At 39.1% G+C, this 20012-nt stretch overlaps 1 protein-coding gene across 1 annotated transcript in view; it reads right to left on the bottom strand.

The window, feature by feature from the left end:
* APLF (aprataxin and PNKP like factor) overlaps positions 1-20012 on the bottom strand; it is a 369085-nt gene that overhangs the window by 12241 nt on the left and 336832 nt on the right. Inside the window, exon 10 of the mRNA XM_073628226.1 lies at positions 4865-4897. Coding sequence (XP_073484327.1) covers positions 4865-4897 — 33 coding nt within the window. The remainder of the gene's footprint in view (positions 1-4864; positions 4898-20012) is intronic.

The following is a 20012-nucleotide window of genomic DNA, read 5'->3' as shown; positions in this document are numbered from 1 at the left end:
CTCAACAACCACAGGGGAAGGAACTTTAATTGTGACAACATTTTACTTTATTTTATCTTTTGCTGTCTCTGTATTTTTTCTCTTATTTTGGTGTCTTCCCAAATGCTTCTATACATTATATTTACAATACACTGTATTAGTAGAGGTTTGAGGTATATTATTATGATTTCCCTTGGATCTCCATGTGGTGAGCGGCTCATTTTTGGGATGAACATAAGAGCTGAATATTTTTATATATACATATATACAGTATCTTACAAAAGTGAGTACACCCCTCACATTTTGTAAATATTTTATTATATCTTTTCATGTGACCACACTGACGAAATGACACTTTGCTACAATGTAAAGTATTGAGTGTACAACTTGTATAATGCCCCGTACACACGGTCGGACATTGATCGGACATTCCGACAACAAAATCCTAGGATTTCTTCCGACGGATGTTGGCTCAAACTTGTCTTGCATACACATGGTCACACAAAGTTGTCGGAAAATCCGATCATTCTGAACGCGGTGACGTAAAACACATACGTCGGGACTATAAACGGGGCAGTGGCCAATAGCTTTCATCTCTTTATTTATTCTGAGCATGCGTGGCACTTTGTCCGTCGGATTTGTGTACACACGATCGGAATTTCCGACAACGGATTTTGTTGTCGGAAAATTTTATATCCTGCTCTCAAACTTTGTGTGTCGGAAAATCCGATGGAAAATGTGTGATGGAGCCTACACACGGTCGGAATTTCCGACAACAAGGTCCTATCACACATTTTCCATCGGAAAATCCGACCGTGTGTACGGGGCATTAAAGTGTAAATTTGCTGTCCCCTCAAAACAACAACACAAAGCCATTAATGTGTAAACCACTGGAAACAAAAGTGAATACACTCCTAAGTGCAAATGTCCAAATTGGGCCCAATTAGCCATTTTCCCTCCCCAGTGTCATGTGACTTGTTAGTGTTACAAGGTCTCAGGTGCAGCACAGTGACCAAGACCATACAGTGGTTTAACAGGACAGGTTCCTCTCAGAACAGGCCTTGCCATGGTCGACCAAAGAAGTTGAGTGCACGTGCTCAGCGTCATATCCAGAGGTTGTCTTTGGGAAATAGACGTAGGAGTGCTGCCAGCATTGCTGCAGAGGTTGAAGGGGTGGGGAGTTAGCCTGTCAGTGCTCAGACAATGCGCCACGAAACTGCATCAAACTGGTCTACATGGCTGTCCTCCTAGAGGGAAGCCTCTTCTAAAAATGATGCACAAGAAAGCCTGCAGTTTGCTGAAGACAAGCACACTAAGGACATGGATTACTGGAACCATGTCTTGTGGTCTGATGAGACCAAGATAAACTTATTTGGTTCAGATGGTGTCAAGCATGTGTGGCGGCAACCAGGTGAGGAGTACAAAGACAAGTGTGTCTTGCCTACAGCCAAGCATGGTGGTGGGAATGTCATGTCTGGGGCTGCATGAGTGCTGCCGGTACTGGGGATCTACAGTTCATTGAGGGAACCATGAATGCCAACATGTACTGTGACATACTGAAGCAGAGCATGATCCCCTCCCTTAGGAGTCTAGGCCGCAGGGCAGTATTCCAACATGATAATGACCCCAAACACACCTCTAAGACTACCACTGCCTTGCTAAAGAAGCCAAGGGTAAAGGTGATGGACTGGCCAAGCACGTCTCCAGACCTAAACCCTATTGAGCATCTGTGGGGCATCCTCAAATGGAAGGTGGTGGAGTGCAAGGTCTCTAACATCCACCAGCTCTGTGATGTCGTCATGGAGGAGTGGAAGAGGACTCCAGTGACAACCTGTGAAGCTCTGGTGAACTCCATGCCTAAGAGGGTTAAGGTAGTGCTGGAAAATACTGGTGGCCACACAAAATATTGACACTTTGGTCCCAATTTGGACATTTTCACTTAGGAGTGTACTCACTTTTGTTGCCAGTGGTTTGAACATTAATGGCTGTGTGTTGAGGTATTTTGAGGGGACAGCAAATTTACACTGTTACCCTCTATAGAGCAGTAGTCTTTCTAAACGAGCGCTGTACATACCGATTTACAATGATCTTCAGGTCAGTCACGTTACTCGTGGACGCTGTATACATCCGATGGATTGCTTCTGCAGGAGGGGCCCTGATCTCTCTCTGACGTCAGCCGGGGAGATCATGTGGCCGCTCTCCTGCAGTAGCCCTGGAAGCCTAGCCAAGAGTTACGTAACCGGCCTGAAGAGATCGCTAAAACGGTATTTACAGTGCTCGCTTTTATAAAAGACTATTACAGTGTTGTATGCCAGGATATCACAGAGGGGCTGGCAGTGTGCATTTACAATTTTTAATTTAACTAATAGCAGGGGGGGGTGGGCGGAGACATAGACACACAGACACAAGCGAGAGGGTGAGGGGGAGAAAGAGAGAGGAGAGCAGAGGGGACAGAAGCGTATGACGAAGGGACGCAATCAGACCATGGTGATCAGTGCTCAGTAGCCCTGATTTTTGTGGTCTGTATAGAGAGGGCATTCAGGAAGTGCAGGGTTCAGGTTTTTTTTTTCAGTTTAGGGGGGGCAGGTTATACAGCACAAGCGCTGTGCTGTTTATTCTGCTTTAACCACTTCAATACCAGGCACTTTTGCCCCTTCCTGCCCAGGACAATTTTCAGCTTCAGCGCTGTCTCACTTTGAATGACAATTACGTGGTCATGTAACACTGTACCCAAACCAAATTTTTATCATTTTCCTGCCACAAATAGAGCTTTCTTTTGGTGGTATTTGTTACCTCTGGGGTTTTTATTTTTTGCTAAACAAACTAAAAAAGACCAAATTTTTTTTTTTTAAAAGTTCTTCTTAGTTTCTGTCATAAAACCTTGTTTTCTCCTTCACTGACGGGCGCTGATGAGGCGGCACTGATGGGCACTAATGAGGCGGCACTGATGAGGAGGCACTGATATGTAGAATTAATGGGCACTGATGGGCACCAATAGGTGGCACTGATAGGCACTGACCAGCGGCACTGATTGGCCTTGATGGACACGAATAGATAGCACTGATGGGCAGCACCATTATTAAATGTTAGACACAATAGAATTACACCGATTCTCACTGATCTTAAAGCAGAATAGGCACAGGCAAAAATGTAAATATGTTACATTTACAGACCTTAATAGCTATATGATTAGAGAGCATAGGAGGTTTTGTTTCGACTGGCTTCACATCTTTGCATTATGGTGAAATGCATTATTGTAACATGCTATATATGGTGTACCACAATTCATTCCCAATGGCACCCCAAAACACATATACAGTACAAATAAGACATTTTGGCACACCAGAACACACAGATCTGCATACTCTGAGTTGGGGTGTGCTGTGCTGGAAAAAATAGTACAGGTGCATGTTTTTTTGCGCATAGAGGCATAGTAAGAGCCCTTTAAAGTAAATGGAATGCCTTAATGCAAAATGCGCCAATACACAAAAATGCTGGGGTTAACTTACAAGCATGAAGGCAGTCATATGTATGAAGAGGCCCTTAAAGCGGTTGCATACCATTGGACATTTTTTTTTTCTCCCTGCAAGGTAAAGTCATAATGTGCTAGTATGCATAGCATATGCTTTTGGGGGTTATACCGGGATGATGCCCGCAGCTGCAGGCATCATCCCAGTACCGTTGTTTACAGCGGGCGATTTGACTATCCGTGTATAACAACTGATGTGGCTAAAAGCCGCTCGGCTGTTATACCGGAGCAGCGGGAGGGGACGTCCCCCCCCGCCGCCTCCCGCCGCTCTTACCGGGCCTCCCGGTCGATCCGGAGGCTCGGTGACCAATCCGATGCCTCCGGCGGCTGGGGGTGGGCTGGAACGAAGCTGTGGGCGGCTTCGTTCCAGCCTTCAAATTGTAAACGCGGAAGCGACGTCATGACGTCACTTCCCGTTTACTCGGCTGCAATGGTGCCGGTTTTAAAAAAGTACACAGTATTCAGAATCGCCGTTTTCGCCGATCTGAATGCTTTGAAGTGTAAAGGAGGGATGGGGGGTCTTTTAGACCCCCGATCTCTCCATAAAGAGTACCTGCCACCACCTATTACTGTCACAAGGGATGTTTACATTCCTTGTGACAGCAATAAAAGTCACGAAAACATTTTTTTTTTTTTAAAACACAATTTATGAATTTAAAAATAAATAACATAAATAAGAAAAAAAAAAAAATTTTAAACGCCCCCGTCCCCAGGAGCTTGCGCAGCAAAGAAAACGCATACGGAAGTCGCGCACGCATATGTAAACGGTGTTCAAATCACACATGTGAGGTATCGCTGCGATCGTCAGAGTGAGAGCAATAATTCTAGCACTAGACCTCCTCTGTAACTCTAACCTGCTAACCGTAAAAAAAATTTAAAGCGTCACATATGGAAATTCTTAGGTGCCGTAGTTTGTCGCCATTCCACGAGTGCGTGCAATTATAAAGCGTGACATGTTTGGTATCTATTTACTCGGCGTAACATCATCTTTCACATTATACAAAAAAATTGGGGTAAGTTTACTGTTTGGATTTTTTAAAATTCACGAAAGTGTCCCTTTTCCAAACATTTGCGTTTAAAACACCGCTGCACAAATACCGTGTGATATAAAATATTGCAACAATCTCCATTTTATTCTCTAGATTCTCTGCTAAAAAAATATACATAATGTTTGGGGGTTCTAAGTAATTTTCTAGCAAAAAATACGGATTTTAACTTGTAAAAACCAAATTTCAAAAATAGGCTTAGTCATGAAAGGGTTAATCTGAGACTCTTCTTCAGTTAATATAGAACGGCAGAATGCCTGCCATAATACATATCATTTAGAATAGTAAATGATACAGACACAAAACATACCTTTCTTTGTAGTTCTTTTCCTTAGCCGTCTGCCTAAATAATAAAAAAAAAAAAAAGAAAAAGAAAAAGAAAAAAACAATATTTAGGGACGTTTTCATGATGATCAGTTCCCATAACCACTATTTCAGGTCTGCTATTTGAAGAAGGACTTTCTTTGACATTCTTTTCACTGCATTTGACTGGTTGTTATCTAACAGTTTCACAAATAAGGTTCACTGCCTTGCAGGAAAAGTCTGCATAGAAACCAGGTCTTTATTTTCTGTCTTGTGCCTTTTTCTTGCTGTTGATTTAGCAATTGAAACTTTCACCCATGAGGGCAGGAGGCGGAGCCTAGCGGAGCAGACATGCATTGTTAGAGCTCCACACCGCTGAGGAGAGAAGAGAAGGACAAAGCGGAGCCTGCAGGCTCAAAAGGTATCCATTTGAACCTTTTTGCCCCAGGGAACAAACTGTGAAAGTTTGGGCAGGAAATATGGTACTGGGAGGAAACCGTGGCAGAAATAAAAATCACCTCACAAAGAGCTCACAGGCACTCACTGCAGCTGAAGCAGCTCCAGTCACCTCACAAGATACAGCATCAGGGCGCCCTCACAGACAGAAAATGTCACAGCAAGACTCTCCATTTGAGTCAGATACAGAACAAATCCTCTCACAAACTTCTCCACAAGCCTCCTCAGTATCCCCAGTAATATTATTACAATTTGAAAAGATGCTTCATAAGGCTTTAAAACAAACCTCAGACCAAATAACAAACAGCCTAACCAAAGAAATAAGAGAGCTGGGAAACCGCACCGCAGCCTTAGAAATAAAAATGGATGAAATTGAAATTACAACCCAAGAAAATATAACAGAATTGGAACAATTAAAAGAAGAGAATTTAATACTTCAAACTAAGCTCGAAGATTACGAAAATAGAGCCAGACGTTCAAACTTGCGCATAAGGGGAATACCTGAAACTGTGACAGACCTGCAATCTACTATTACTGCTCTATTACAAGAACTAAAGCCAGATATCCCTATTGAACGTTTAGAACTGGACAGAGTACACAGAGCCCTCACAGCCAAAAAGAAAGATGGACCCCCACGTGATATAATCACAAAATTTCATTATTACAGAACGAAAGAACAAATACTAATTGCTGCAAGAGAAAAAAAGGAACTTAATTTTCAAGGACACAATTATCAAATTTTTGCTGACCTATCCCAACTTACTATTACTAAAAGACGATCCATGAAACCCCAACTAATGGAACTGCAACGCCACAACATTATGTATCAATGGGGCTTCCCCTTTTCAGTCAGATTTAACTACCAAGGTACAATTTACAGAAGCAGATCAGCAGATGAACTACAACAAACCCTTTTAAAATTAAATCTGACAGAACCCACAAGCAGCAACACTCCCACACGCAGAAGAATGGCATCATCTTCACCTTCAGGCAGCACTCAGAAAATTTCAGAACAAAATGGGAATCATCATTCTCACAAAAGAGGCCGTTATGCCACATCATCCATGGACCAAGAAGATTCAATGGACTGACATCCTAATTCCTGATATCTCTTCATTTATTATACTAAGAGATGGTTCTCTATAAAAAACCTGTATTTATAACTGAATGTAACTGCATTCTGATAGTCACACACTGTGTGGGATCATGTTACATTCCAGTTATATTTCTTATTACTTCTGATTCATATAGCCTTAGAATATATAAGTGAAATAAGGAAATTCTTGTTCAGTTATATATTTTCAGGTAATAACAATAGATTTATTACTTTTTAGGACAAATATGTTCAATAATCCAGAAGTAATGGAAGCTTTTTCTTTCTTTTCTTAAAACAAATATATTAGTACCTAACTAGTTCCTAGAATTATGTTTTTGTTTATTCTAATCTGAAGCAATACAACCTCAATTTTATGAGTTAACATATCTAAACAGTTACATATGAATAAAATATGTAATTGTTTACTCTAAAAGGGTTAAAATCCCCAAATAATTCAAACTATCTTCATCAATACCAAAGTTATTAACAGTACCTTTCTAACTGAATTATTTAGCCTAGGGCAAGACTAACCATATACAACCACCCTGGAATAAATAATTTCAACAAAAACTATATTCTGCACTCCAATTAATGAATCATCATTTTGATGTCTTTTGACATAGCACTTCTCTCCTGTAAGCGGAAGATCCGTGTACCCCCATTAGCCCTCCTCATTCTCCCAACCATATTATGTGGGAGTGTGACGAAGGCACTTATTCCCCTGAGAGAGATATTTATTCTCTTTCATGGGTAAATTGTGATTACTTGCAAAAAATAATTTATACAATGTATCATCTAATCTCATATGTTTTTTGTTTACTCTTTACTCCAGAATTCACTGGTTTCTTTTCTATCTTTTCATCTCTTCAGTCCACACAGGTTGATCTGCGCAGTCAGCTCTGCATAACAAAAAGTAAGTCAAAACTATTTGATCTGTTGCCATGGCACCACTGAATATACTTTCCCTGAATGTTCAGGGAATAAATGTCCCTCAAAAAAGGACCAAAGCCTTCCGTACTTTCCATAACAAGAAGGCTCACATAGTATGCCTCCAAGAAACACACTTCACCAAAGATTCTACTCCAAAATATATTTCTCCTTTTTATCAACAAATTTACACGGCTTCTGCCTGTACCAAACAAAGGGGAACTCTAATTGCATTTCACCGATCCACACCATTCACCTTATCATCAGAAATTAAAGACCCAGAAGGTAGATACCTGATACTCATGGGTTATATAATGGATACAGCAATCACGGTGATTTCCTACTACGCTCCTAACAAAAAACCTACACCATTCCTCTCACATATATTACAAGTGATTAATACACACAAAATAGGAACAGTGATAATGTGTGGGGATTCGAACCAGGTCCTCCTCCCATTTCTAGATAAATCACCTTTTACACCATCCAAAATAACCTCTAGATTACCTTTTTCTCAACTTCTTTCCAAATACAATCTGGTAGATTCATGGAGAGAAAGTAACCCAATGAAAAAGAAATTCACTTATTTCTCGCACCCTCATCAAACCTTCACCAGAATAGATCATATTTTTCTAACAATAGGAATGATACCAGAAATTATTGCATCAGATATTATTCCGATTCCGTGGTCTGACCATAATGCAGTATACACTACTATAGCCTCAGCCATACCAAAAGCGCATGACCCAACGTGGTACTTACCGGACATAATGCTCAAACACCCACTACATCAGATGGCCATTGAACAAGCTTTAAAGGAATACATATCAATTAATAATACAACAGACATTTCCCCAATAACACTGTGGGAAGCTCATAAGCCTGTCTTGCGTGGTACAATACAAAGACAAATGGCACTATTTAAACGGGAACGCAAAAATCTAGCAAAAAAACTAGAACTCAATTTTAATGCAGCCTACATATCATTCCAAGATAATCCATCTCAGAGTACAAAATCTCATCTGGAAAAATCTAGATTGGAATACGATCTATTTCTCACTGAGTCAGTTGATAAATCCCTCAAACGCTCCAAACACTATTTCTACATGAATACAAACAAACCAGGTACATATTTAGCTTGGGCATTAAATTCAACTAACAAATCTTTCAAACCAATACGTTTAAAATTATCAAAAAATGTTTATACTTGTAATCCAGTTAAAATAGTCCATAAATTCCACACACATCTCGCAACTTTATACAAGACAAACAATGAATTTAATCCTACAGAGGCTGAATCCTTCTTCTCAAAAATAACCTTACCTGAGTTGTCTCAGAATCAAAAAAGCAGTTTGGATGAGCCTATAACTATAGATGAAGTTGCTAACGCCATAAAAGACCTAAAACTTAACAAAAGACCAGGCCCAGACGGCTACTCGGCTTTATACTATAAAACATTCTCAGAAATACTCTCTCCCATTCTCACTGAAACTTTTAACAAACTTCTAGAAGGACATTCTTTTCGGCAAGAAACACTAATGGCAATTGTTTGTATGATCCCAAAACCCCTTTCTGATGATACTTCCTGTGTGAATTATCGGCCTATCTCTCTGTTAAACCTTGATATTAAATTATTAGCAAAAATAATAGCAAAACGCCTCAATAGCATTATAGGAAAATTAATACATAGAGATCAAGTAGGCTTCATGCCAAATAGACAGGCAGGCGATAATATACGCAGGGCAGTGTTACTGGCACATATTGCTAAAAAACGGAAAATCCCTTTATGTTTTCTATCTCTCGATATTAAGAAGGCATTTGACACAGTATCCTGGCAATATATGCAATATACATTACAAAAATAGGGTTTTGGACCCCACTTTTTAACATGGATCAAAGCATTATATAATAAACCCAAAGCCTATATAAAATACGCTGGATACAAATCTGATGCCTTTAATATCGAAAGACGTACCCGACAGGGTTGCCCATTATCTCCCTTATTATTTGCCCTTATACTCGAACCCATGGCCCAATACATCAGAACAAACCAAACTATAACTGGCATTGAAGTAGGAGGTATTACACACAAATTATGTATATTTGCAGACGATATATTACTTTTTCTATCATCACCACAGGTCTCTGGTCCTAACTTAATACCAGCTCTTGATGGATTTGCAGCCCTATCCGGCCTTATGATTAATCCTAAGAAATGCCTAGTGCTTAATATTTCCCTCACAAACATGGAGTTGATCCCGGCTAGGGCTGCACTCCCATTCACATGGGCAGAAAAATCAATCCCATATCTTGGAATTCATTTAACAGCATCTCATTCTGACTTATTCTCAACCAATTATCCTCCTGTATTAAGACAGATCACAAATCTAATAAAACAATGGTCGCAACTTCCTTTATCCTGGATAGGGAAGATTAATGCAATCAAAATGACTATTCTACCCAAATTGCTTTATCTATTCAGAGTCCTCCCTATTCCAATTCCTTCCTATTTTTTGAGAATAGTACAAAAAAGAGCAACTTCATTTATATGGGGCTCTTCTAAACCACGTATACCTATACACACACTACATCTTCCCAAAAATAAAGGAGGCCTGGGATACCCTAATTTTACTAACTACTACAGAGCAGCACATTTGGCCAGTCTGTCCAAATACCATGCAAAACAGGAAATCCCATTATGGGTATTTATAGAGGCTTCAGAAAATGACCCTCTATTAATATCAAACTTGTTATGGCTTGATCCTAAAGACAGCTTTAAAATTCATAATCCCATAACTAAACACTTCTTATCTCTCTGGGATAAACTAAAAACCAAATATCAGTTACAATCTCCACACAAACCTCTCCTTTCTTTTATCAGAAATCCGGCCTTTTATCCGGCATGGATCTACCCAAATTCTTTTAAAGCTTGGACAACATCAGGCATTCAGACACTAAATGACTTCATAGCATCTAAATCATTCCTTTCATTCCCATCGCTTAGAGAAAAATATGATCTACCAAACTCTGAGATATTTAGATATCTCCAAATCAAAAATTTCTATACACCATTCCTAAAGGGTGATACACCATTATCCCAATTATCCATTTTTGAATCAATCTGTACAAAAGATCCATTTGCTAAAGGTACAATTTCATCACTTTATAATCAATTATATGGAGTAGCAAATCTTAATAGACCCTCTTACGTTCAGAGGTGGGAGGAGGACCTGGGACGAACTTTAGAAGACACGGACTGGTCTAACATATGGCTCACATCTAAGTCATCTTCACCCAACATCTTAGCACTGGAGACAAATTATAAAGTCCTAACTCGCTGGTACCTTGTACCCGCTAGAGTGGCAAAATATTCACCTAATACCTCAGCTCTTTGTTTTCGAGGATGCCCAGAAATAGGCACACATTTACACATATGGTGGACGTGCCCAGTAATCCAAACCTTCTGGAAGGAAGTCTTCGTGATTGCATCTAAAATATTTAAAAAAAAAATACAACCAGATCCATATATAACTTTACTTAATCTAAAACCGGAATGGTTAACACTCTCTCAATTCAAACTTATGATCCAACTAATAACGGCTGCAAAACAAACAGTGGCCAAAGCATGGAAATCTCCTACGTTGGTACTAGCAGAAACAATTCACAGAATGAATAATACAATGTCTCATGCTAAGATGGTAGCCATCGATCAAAATCAAATTCCAAAATTTGAAAAACTTTGGCATCCTTGGATAAAACAACAGTTCCTGTCAAATTTCAATGACTCTGTCCTGTTGCCATGGTAACAGATTAAATGACTTACAGAGACACCCATTCTAAGGCTTCAAAGAGAACTAAAAAGAATAATAAACTGACGAGCGGGACAACCTTGTGGACCATACCTCTGCCTTTCTACCCTTTTTCTTCTTTCTCTTTCCTTTTCTCCACCTTACGATTAAAGCTCATTATCAGAATTTATTTGACCTATATACACTCTACCTGTAAACAATATGTATAGTAGGTATAAATCATTTAAATACCTACAAAAGTAACTAAGGAAATGAAATATATCTTTAATTTAGGTTTATGTGAACCCAATGTTTAATATTTGAAATTTCATGATATTTACCTATATAAACCCTACTGTAAAACAATGAGCTTACTTTATAGATCCTTGTAAACTTACTTTATGTATCTTTATAACATTGTATACTCAATAAACTTCTTTTGACAAGGAAACTTTCACCCATTCTGTTGGCAGTAGAGATTATTCATTTGCTGAGCATATTCAGCCCATGCCTGTATTATATCACCTAACTGCATTATGTGACTGCAGAAACAAAAAAAAAAACTAGTAGACTATGGTGGCCTTACACAGAACAATAAAAAGTAGACTGATCCAAAATGATTAGTTTTTTATATATATATATATATATATATATATATATATATATATATATATATAATTAAAAAAAAGGAGGATTGCAAAAAGGCACCAACATCCTGTATAGTGTATTTAGAAAATACTTTTCAATAAAATCAATATATTTTATTCTTTCCAAATGCATTAAAAAACATAAAAAAAACACAGGCAATAAAAACAATCCTCCCTATAGGACCTTACCACAGCAATGAACAGACACCTAACACATCAACAAAAGTACTTAATCTGCCGTATAGTATACAAATAACAATTGAGGTGTCTTTCTTTAGATAAATATTTCTATAATGTTTATTAATATTGTACTGTGAAATATTCATGTGCTATGTTTTAGCTTCCCTTACCTCCTTAAGAAGCGGTAAACTCCCGCTAAATGCGTTGAGGTACAGCAAGACTGCCTACCACAGAAGACACCTAAATTGTTATATGTCTAATATACGGCAAATTATTTACTTTATTGATGTGTTAGGTGTCTGTTAATTGCTGTGGGAGGGTCCTATTGCCTTTTGGGTTTTTTTTATGTTTTTTTAATGCATTTGGAAAGAAGATATATTGATTTTATTGAAAAGTCTTTTGTTGGCATCTTAAAAGTCCATCTTGCCTCTCTCTTTTCCTCTAAATGATCTAAAATGATTCTTTGACAAAACAAACAAGGAGAAAAATCTATGTAGCTGAATTCTAGAATTTACACTATGTATAATTGTACATTTATCGGTCATATTGTTATATGGAAGGCCAGCTTTGCCCATTACAACCAGACTCCTTGCTTTGCAACCTTAATGGTTGCTTTGGACAACCCTTTCAGTTTTCTTTATTCCAAGTACTGTAAAATAGACAAGTGAAATCATATAATTAATTAATTGTATTTAACACTGAGCCAAATTAAAATATTTTCTGAATGACACATAGGGGGTTATTTACTAACACTGGAGAGTGTAAAATCTGGTGCAGCTGTGCACAGTAGCTAATCAGCTTCCAGATTTTTTTTTTTTGTCAAAGCGTAAATGAACAAGCTGAAGTTAGAAGCTGATTGGCTACCACGTACTGCTGCACCAGATTCTTAGTGCTCCAGTTTTAGTAAATCTCCCCCATAGTATTTTCTATCCATAAACCTTCAATCAGACTCTTCAGCAGATTACAGTGCATTGCAGGAAATTGAAATGATTAGTTATGCAAAACAAGTTACTATTGATTTCCATCAATAAGCGGTGTAAGGCGAATTAAATTTGCATGATTCCCCCATTAACACAGACAGTGTTGATATTCCTGATATGTGACTGCTGTACCATGTACTTGTATGCGAAAGTATCCTGTTCTCTTTGTATTGCTTTCTTTACCTGAAATCTCTAGTGTTCCTGTCCGTCCCTCTGCTTTCCTATTAAAAACTGACCCCACTAAGCAGAGGAGCTTCTCTAGCTGTGCTGGAAACTCAGCCTGCTCTCCAAAGATCAGACTTGTTCTGTCACTGGGAGTGTGCTGCTGCTTCTCCTCCTCCCAGCTCTTATGCAACTGAGAACAGTGGGAATGTGATCACTTATTTAAAAAAAATGAAAAAAGGTATTTATAATGTTTATAATGTTTTTTTTTTATCTATACAAAAATGTTTTGCCTTCCATTTCTATTTTAAACTGAATGGGCTGTTTTACAAGGTGATTGTTTACAATCACTTTTAGACCAATGTGCACTATGCTGAAACACTGGGGCTGACCTACGCAATCGAACATTAGGATTACCAATATTAATTAAAGTTTATTCCATATTTTAAACAAATTGATAGCAAGGTTTAGTAGTTTAGTAGTATAATGTCTGTCATAGGTTTATGCATTAAATCACATCAGTTTGAAACCAAGCATGTGTGTCTGCTGTGGTTATCTCAATATTGGTAAGTATTATACTCCAGAACAATCAGCACTTTTTTGTAGAAAAAAAGCAAAAATCCACCAAAGATAAAAATAGAAAATAAGAGATTATATGGGTGAAAATAATATTTTGGTTATACAGTGGGTATAGAAAAGAATCCCCTCCACCTTTAAAATAATCACTTTTTTTTTGCAGCCTGAAATTAAGACAGACACAGTTTTTTGTTTTATCCACCTGTATTTACTAATGCAACTTATAACATCCAATGAAACATATAACACCAACATGTCAGAAAAAAAAATTCAAAAACAGAATCACTGAGTTGGAAAAAGGATCATCCCCATATGTCAGTATTTTGTTGGACCACCTCTTGCTTTAATTACAGCCTTTAGTCTGTTGGGATATGTCTCTACTAACTTTGCAATATTTGCCCACTCTTCTTTGCAGAACTGCTCAAGTTCAGTTAACTTTGATGGTGACATTTGAGGACTGCAGTCTTCAAGCCATTCCACAGATTTTCAATGGGGTTTAGGTCTGGGCTCTGACTAAACCATGCAAGGACATTCACCCTTTTGTCCTTCAACCACTGTGTGGTCATATTTGCTGTGTGCGTTGGGTCATTATCACGTTGAAAGGAAAAACCTTCTTCCCAACTTTAGTAGAGACATATACCAACAGAGTGAAGGCTGTGATCCTTTTTCCAACTCAGTGATTCTGTTTTTTTTTTTTTTTGCTGACATGTTGGTGGTATATCTTCCACTTGGACGTTATAAGTTGCACAGTAAATGCAGCTGGATAAAAACAAAAATGGTGTGTTTTCATTTCAGGCTGCAAAGCAACAAAATGTGATTATTTTAAAGGGGGGGCGATTCTTTTCTATACCCATTGTATTATGCTTTTCCTGAAAAAGGACTAATTCATTACGTTAGAAACCTTAACAGCATATCAACACTACATACTTCACTCCTTTCAATTATAGATGAAGCAGATATATTTGATAGTTCTAATCCATAAAATGTCCTTGAGAAAATTGTTCTCTGAATATGTTCCTGATAATGAGATAATTATTTTTAACAGCTGTATTAAATGAACTTCAAATGTGAAGATTTAACACTTGTCCCTGGCACTTTATCTCTTTAGGAAACCTGGAATTTGCTTGCAAACTTCCATCAGAGTTTGTCTTGTGCCATTAGCAATAAATAAGCAAGTCTTGCATAGCAAGATGACTTCTGTGTCTTTCTAACGTAAATCAGTTTAACAGCAAGCTGTATTTTAAGTCTACATATTGCTGCATTTCCAAACAGGAAATAGAACAATGTTTTGTGTCAATTTCTATAAATCAAAATCTTCAATATTCTCACATTGCATCCACATTTAATGTATACCTAAAGCTAAATCTAAAAACATATTTTATGTTGAATAGAGAAGTGGAAGGATAAAACTGTTGTTAGCAATTTTTTGTCTTATGTTTATTACGGAGATTTCCCTTCACTCCATCTCCTATAAATTCAACAGGAAGTGAGAGGATATATTGAAGTGAAAGGACATGTGAGAAAAAATTCAATTTTAGACAGAGGTCACAAAAATAAGTGTCCCCCATTGGAAGATTTCCCCTCTATTGATGTTCTGGTACAACTCAATATTTGGGATTTACCCTCAGTTTATTTTCTGGTGACACTGGTGATCAATATAAATAGAGAGAGTGGATCTCCCTAACAGGGACATAGGCAATAAAAATTGACAGTGTTTTTAACTCGTCACACTTCAAGGAAATTAAAACACAGTAAAGTATGACTTATAAAAGAAATTAAACTACCAAGTCATCCTGGAAACTTTCAAATTCACTATAGGTTGGTAAAGCCCTTTATTAAAGTGGAACTCATTTTATTTCATTTCATTTCGGAAACATTTTCTTTGCAGTGTTAAGCTGGCCATGCACGGTTAGATTTTTATCGTTTAGTGGATTCCTCCATCCACACAAATGAGGTCGGTGGAGGAACCCATTATGGGACACTATATTCTCACAGCGGCACTCGCCACTGTCAAAATACACTGATCAGTGGTTGCAGGTGATTGCATGCAGCCACTGATCGAGGAACATTTTCTATGTCCTGCTGAATGAAGTCGATCAAATGATCAATTTCTGTCAGGTGGGGACAGCCACATACTGATTAAAATTGGTTGGTCCCTGCTGAACCAGCTGAATTTTGATAAGTGTATAGCAGTTTTAGCCACACCTAACATGAATTTTTAGGGCTGGCCAAACATTATACAATTGTCTTGTACAATTTACCTTTAGATTTGCTAAAACCTTATAATATGAGCTCAAACCTAAACACTTTAAATTTGAATGCAATGAGGAAGGCCTTTGCACTATGTGATTGAAGGTAAACCTAAAGGAAATAGAACAAGAAAATTTTATAATGTATGGCCAGCTGAACTTACTACTACTTTACTAAGGGTACTTACCAACCAGCTCGCAGACCACCAAATTAACCTAACAGTATGCGTTAAAAACAGGGGTTTAGTCAGCACGCATTTGCAAACGCATGCATTCCAATGCCGCTTACTGCGATAGCCAGCTATAGATGGGGGCGGTGGCAGGTTTGGTTTTTCATATCACATTGGTGTTTGTATTGGTCCAGCAACACACCAACACCTTTGCAGCCATTGTGCTACATACTGGGTGTTTGGTGTGCTCCTGTACCTTTAAGAAGGGGTGAGCTCCCCTTCAGTCCACCTTGCCTCATCTATCCATCAGAATGCATGTGCCTCCACTGTGGGGACACTTATAGTTTAGTATTAGGACCAGAGATACCAGGGTGCAGTGACGAGGCTCTGTGGCTTACGCATGCGTTTGCAAATGCGTGCGGACTAAATCCCTGTTTTTAATGCATACTGTTAGACAGGTTCATTTGGTTGCCTGCGAGATGGTTGGTAAGTAGGCTTGGGTTTTTCCTGGGCATTCCCTGTGGATCTGACTTTGCCCTGCGACTTGAAGTCTGACATCTGTCCAACTTCAATGAGCAGGGATCCGACTTTGATCCCGACAATGCCTGGCATGTCTGGTATGAATCTTTAGGGGAAACTCCACGGCAAAAAAAAAAAAAAGACGACGTGGGGTTCCCCCCAAAATCTATACCAGACCCTTATGTGAGCATGCAGCCTGGTAGGCCAGGAAAGGGGGTGGGGACGAGCAAGCGCCCCCCCTCCTGAATCATAACAGGCCGCATGCCCTCAACATGGGGGGGTGGGCACCTTGTCCCCATGTTGATGAGGACAAAGCCTTCTTCCCGACAACCCTGGCCATTGGTTGTCGGGGTCTGCGGGTGAGGAGCTTAATGGAATCTGGAAGCCCTCTTTAACAAGGGGGCCCCACAGATCCTGGCCCCCCACCCTATGTAAATGAGTATGGGATGCATCATACCCCTACCCATTCACCTAAAAAAAGTGGAAAAAAGAAAAACAGTGCACAGGCTGTTAAAGTATTTTATTAAGGCAGCTCCAGCGTCTCTTTTGATTTTTTCTAACATCTCTTCTCCCTCTTCTGGCGACGTCTTCTTCCTCTGCCGGTTCTCTTCCCTCTGTCCGTTGTCTCCTCTCTCTGTTCGCTGTCTTCTCCCTCTTCTGCCGGGTCCCCTCTCCGTTGCCTTCTCTCTCTTTTGCTGGGTCTTCTTGCTCTGTTCTTCTTCTAATGTCGATTTGACGCGATCTCCTGGTGTAATGCTGAGTCCGCCGTGTGCAATGACTTATATTGGCATTGGGCAGGGCCACTCGCTGACGTCATTCGGAGGCCCCACCCCCTTGTGACGCCATCAAACCATCATGCCCCAGATGATGATGTCACAAGGGGGCGGGGCCTCTGAATTACATCAGCGGGTAGCCCCACCCAATGCCAATATAAGTCATTGCACACGGCAGACCCAGTATTACACCGGGAGATCGCGTCAAATCAACATCAGAAGAAGAACGGAGCGAGAAGACCCGGCAAAAAAGCGAGAGGACCTAGCAAAAGAGCGAGAAGACAGCGGAGAGAAGGGACCTGGCAGAAGAGGGAGAAGACAGCGGACAGAGGGAGGTGACAGCGAGCAGAGGGAGGAGAACTAGAGAGGAAGGAGAACTGGCAGAGGAAGAAGATGTCGCCAGAAGAGGGAAAAGAGATGGTAGAAAAAAATCTGAAGAAACGCTGGAGCTGCCTTAATAAAATACTTTAAAAACCTGTGTACTGTGTTTATTTTTGACACTTTTTTTTAGGTGAATGGGTAGGGCTACGATGTACCCCATACTCATTCACATAAAGTGGGGGGCCGGGATCTGGGGATCTTGCTAAAGGGGGCTTCCAGGTTCTGATAAGCCCCTCACCCGCAGACCCCAACAACCATTTTTCATTTTTGCTTTGGGTTCCCCTTCAAGATCATCATGCCAAAGTCGGATCAGTTAAGACGGCGATCCAACTTTGATCCGACTTCAGTAATATTCAATGGGCTGAAGTAGGATCAAAGTAGTGCAGGGAGCATTCTCAAAGTCGGACCAGTTAAGATGGCTTTCATTGGGAAACAATGATTTTCACATGTCATGCGACATGAGCTCCCAAGGTGGGAGCATTTGTCGTACAAGTGTGAACCCAGTCTAAATGTTTTCATCTAAGATTATCACAACTTTCACCTAGGGTTTACAAATTTCTGCATTTAAATCCAAATAGACAAATGTGTAAATATGGAGTGAAAATTGCGTGAATAATGTTTGAAAACATTTATAAATAAACCCCTAAGTGTTTTTATTGCATCCAGTCGTTGCAAAAGATTGCAAAGATTCTATACGGTATCTAAAAAAAATGGTGTGGCTTGGCCATACTCTTAGAAAACCAAATCACTGTGTTGTGAAAGCAACCCTTGACTGCAACCTCCAAGGCAAGAAACATAGACCCAGACTGACATGAAGGGGGATGACTTTCGAAGAACCAAATATCATGGGCATGATTTGGAAACAAATAGACCCGCTGCCTAGGAAATGAATCAGACAATAATTTGTACAGTGCATTGAAAAAGTATTCACACCCCTTGAAATTTATAAAATTTTCTCATGTTACAGCCAAAAACGTAAAAGTATTTTATTAGGATTTTATGTGATAGACCAACACAAAGTGGCACATAATTGTGAAGTGGAAGGAAAATGATAAATGGTTTTTAACATTTAAAAAAAAAAAATATGTGAAAATTGTGGCGTGCATCTGTATTCAATACTTTGTAGAACCACCTTTCGCTATAATTACAGCTGCAAGTCTTTTTAGGTATGTGTCTCTACCAGCTTTGCACATCTAGAAGACTGACATGTTTGCCCATTATTCTTTGCAAAATAGCTCAATCTCTGTGAAATTGGATGGATAGCGTCTGTGAACAGCTATTTTCCTTGTCAAAAGAAGTTTATTGAGTATACAATGTTATAAAGATACATAAAGATACATAAAGTAAGTTTACAAGGATCTATAAAGTAAGCTCATTGTTTTACAGTAGGGTTTATATAGGTAAATATCATGAAATTTCAAATATTAAACATTGGGTTCACGTAAACCTAAATTAAAGATATATATCATTTCCTTAGTTACTTTTGTAGGTATTTAAATGATTTATACCTACTATACATATTGTTTACAAGTAGAGTGTATATAGGTCAAATAAATTTTGAGAATGAGCTTTAATCGTAAGGTGGAGAAAAGGAAAGAGAAAGAAGAAAAAGGGTTGAAAGGTAGAGGTATGGTCCACAAGGTTGTCCCGCTCGTCAGTTTATTATTCTTTTTAGTTCTCTTTGAAGCCTTAGAATGGGTGTCTCTGTAAGTCATTTAATCTGTTACCATGGCAACAGGACAGAGTCATTGAAATTTGACAGGAACTGTTGTTTTATCCAAGGATGCCAAAGTTTTTAAAATTTTGGAATTTGATTTTGATCGATGGCTACCATCTTAGCATGGGACATTGTATTATTCATTCTGCGAATTGTTTCTGCTAGTACCAATGTAGGAGATTTCCATGCCTTGGCGTGAACAGCTATTTTCAAGTCTTGCCACAGATTGGATTTAGGTCTGGACTTTGACTGGACCATTCTAACACATGCATATGCTTTGATCTAAACCATTCCATTGTAGCTCTGGCTGTATGTTTAGGGTTGTTGTCCTGCTGGAAGGTGAACCTCCACACCAGGCTCAAGTCTTTGGCAGACTCCAACAGGTTTTCTTCTAACATTGCCCTGTATTTGGTTCCATCCATCTTCCCATCAACTCTGACCAGCTTCTCTGTCCCTGCTAAAGAAAAGCATCCCCACAACATGATGCTGCCACCATTATGTTTCACGGTGAGGATGGTGTGTTCAGGGTGATGT

Source organism: Aquarana catesbeiana, linkage group LG04, assembly GCF_042186555.1.
Source record: "Aquarana catesbeiana isolate 2022-GZ linkage group LG04, ASM4218655v1, whole genome shotgun sequence".
NCBI lineage: Eukaryota > Metazoa > Chordata > Amphibia > Anura > Ranidae > Aquarana > Aquarana catesbeiana.
Note: the sequence above shows the minus strand (reverse complement) of the source record. Positions and strands in the feature narration are given on the sequence as shown.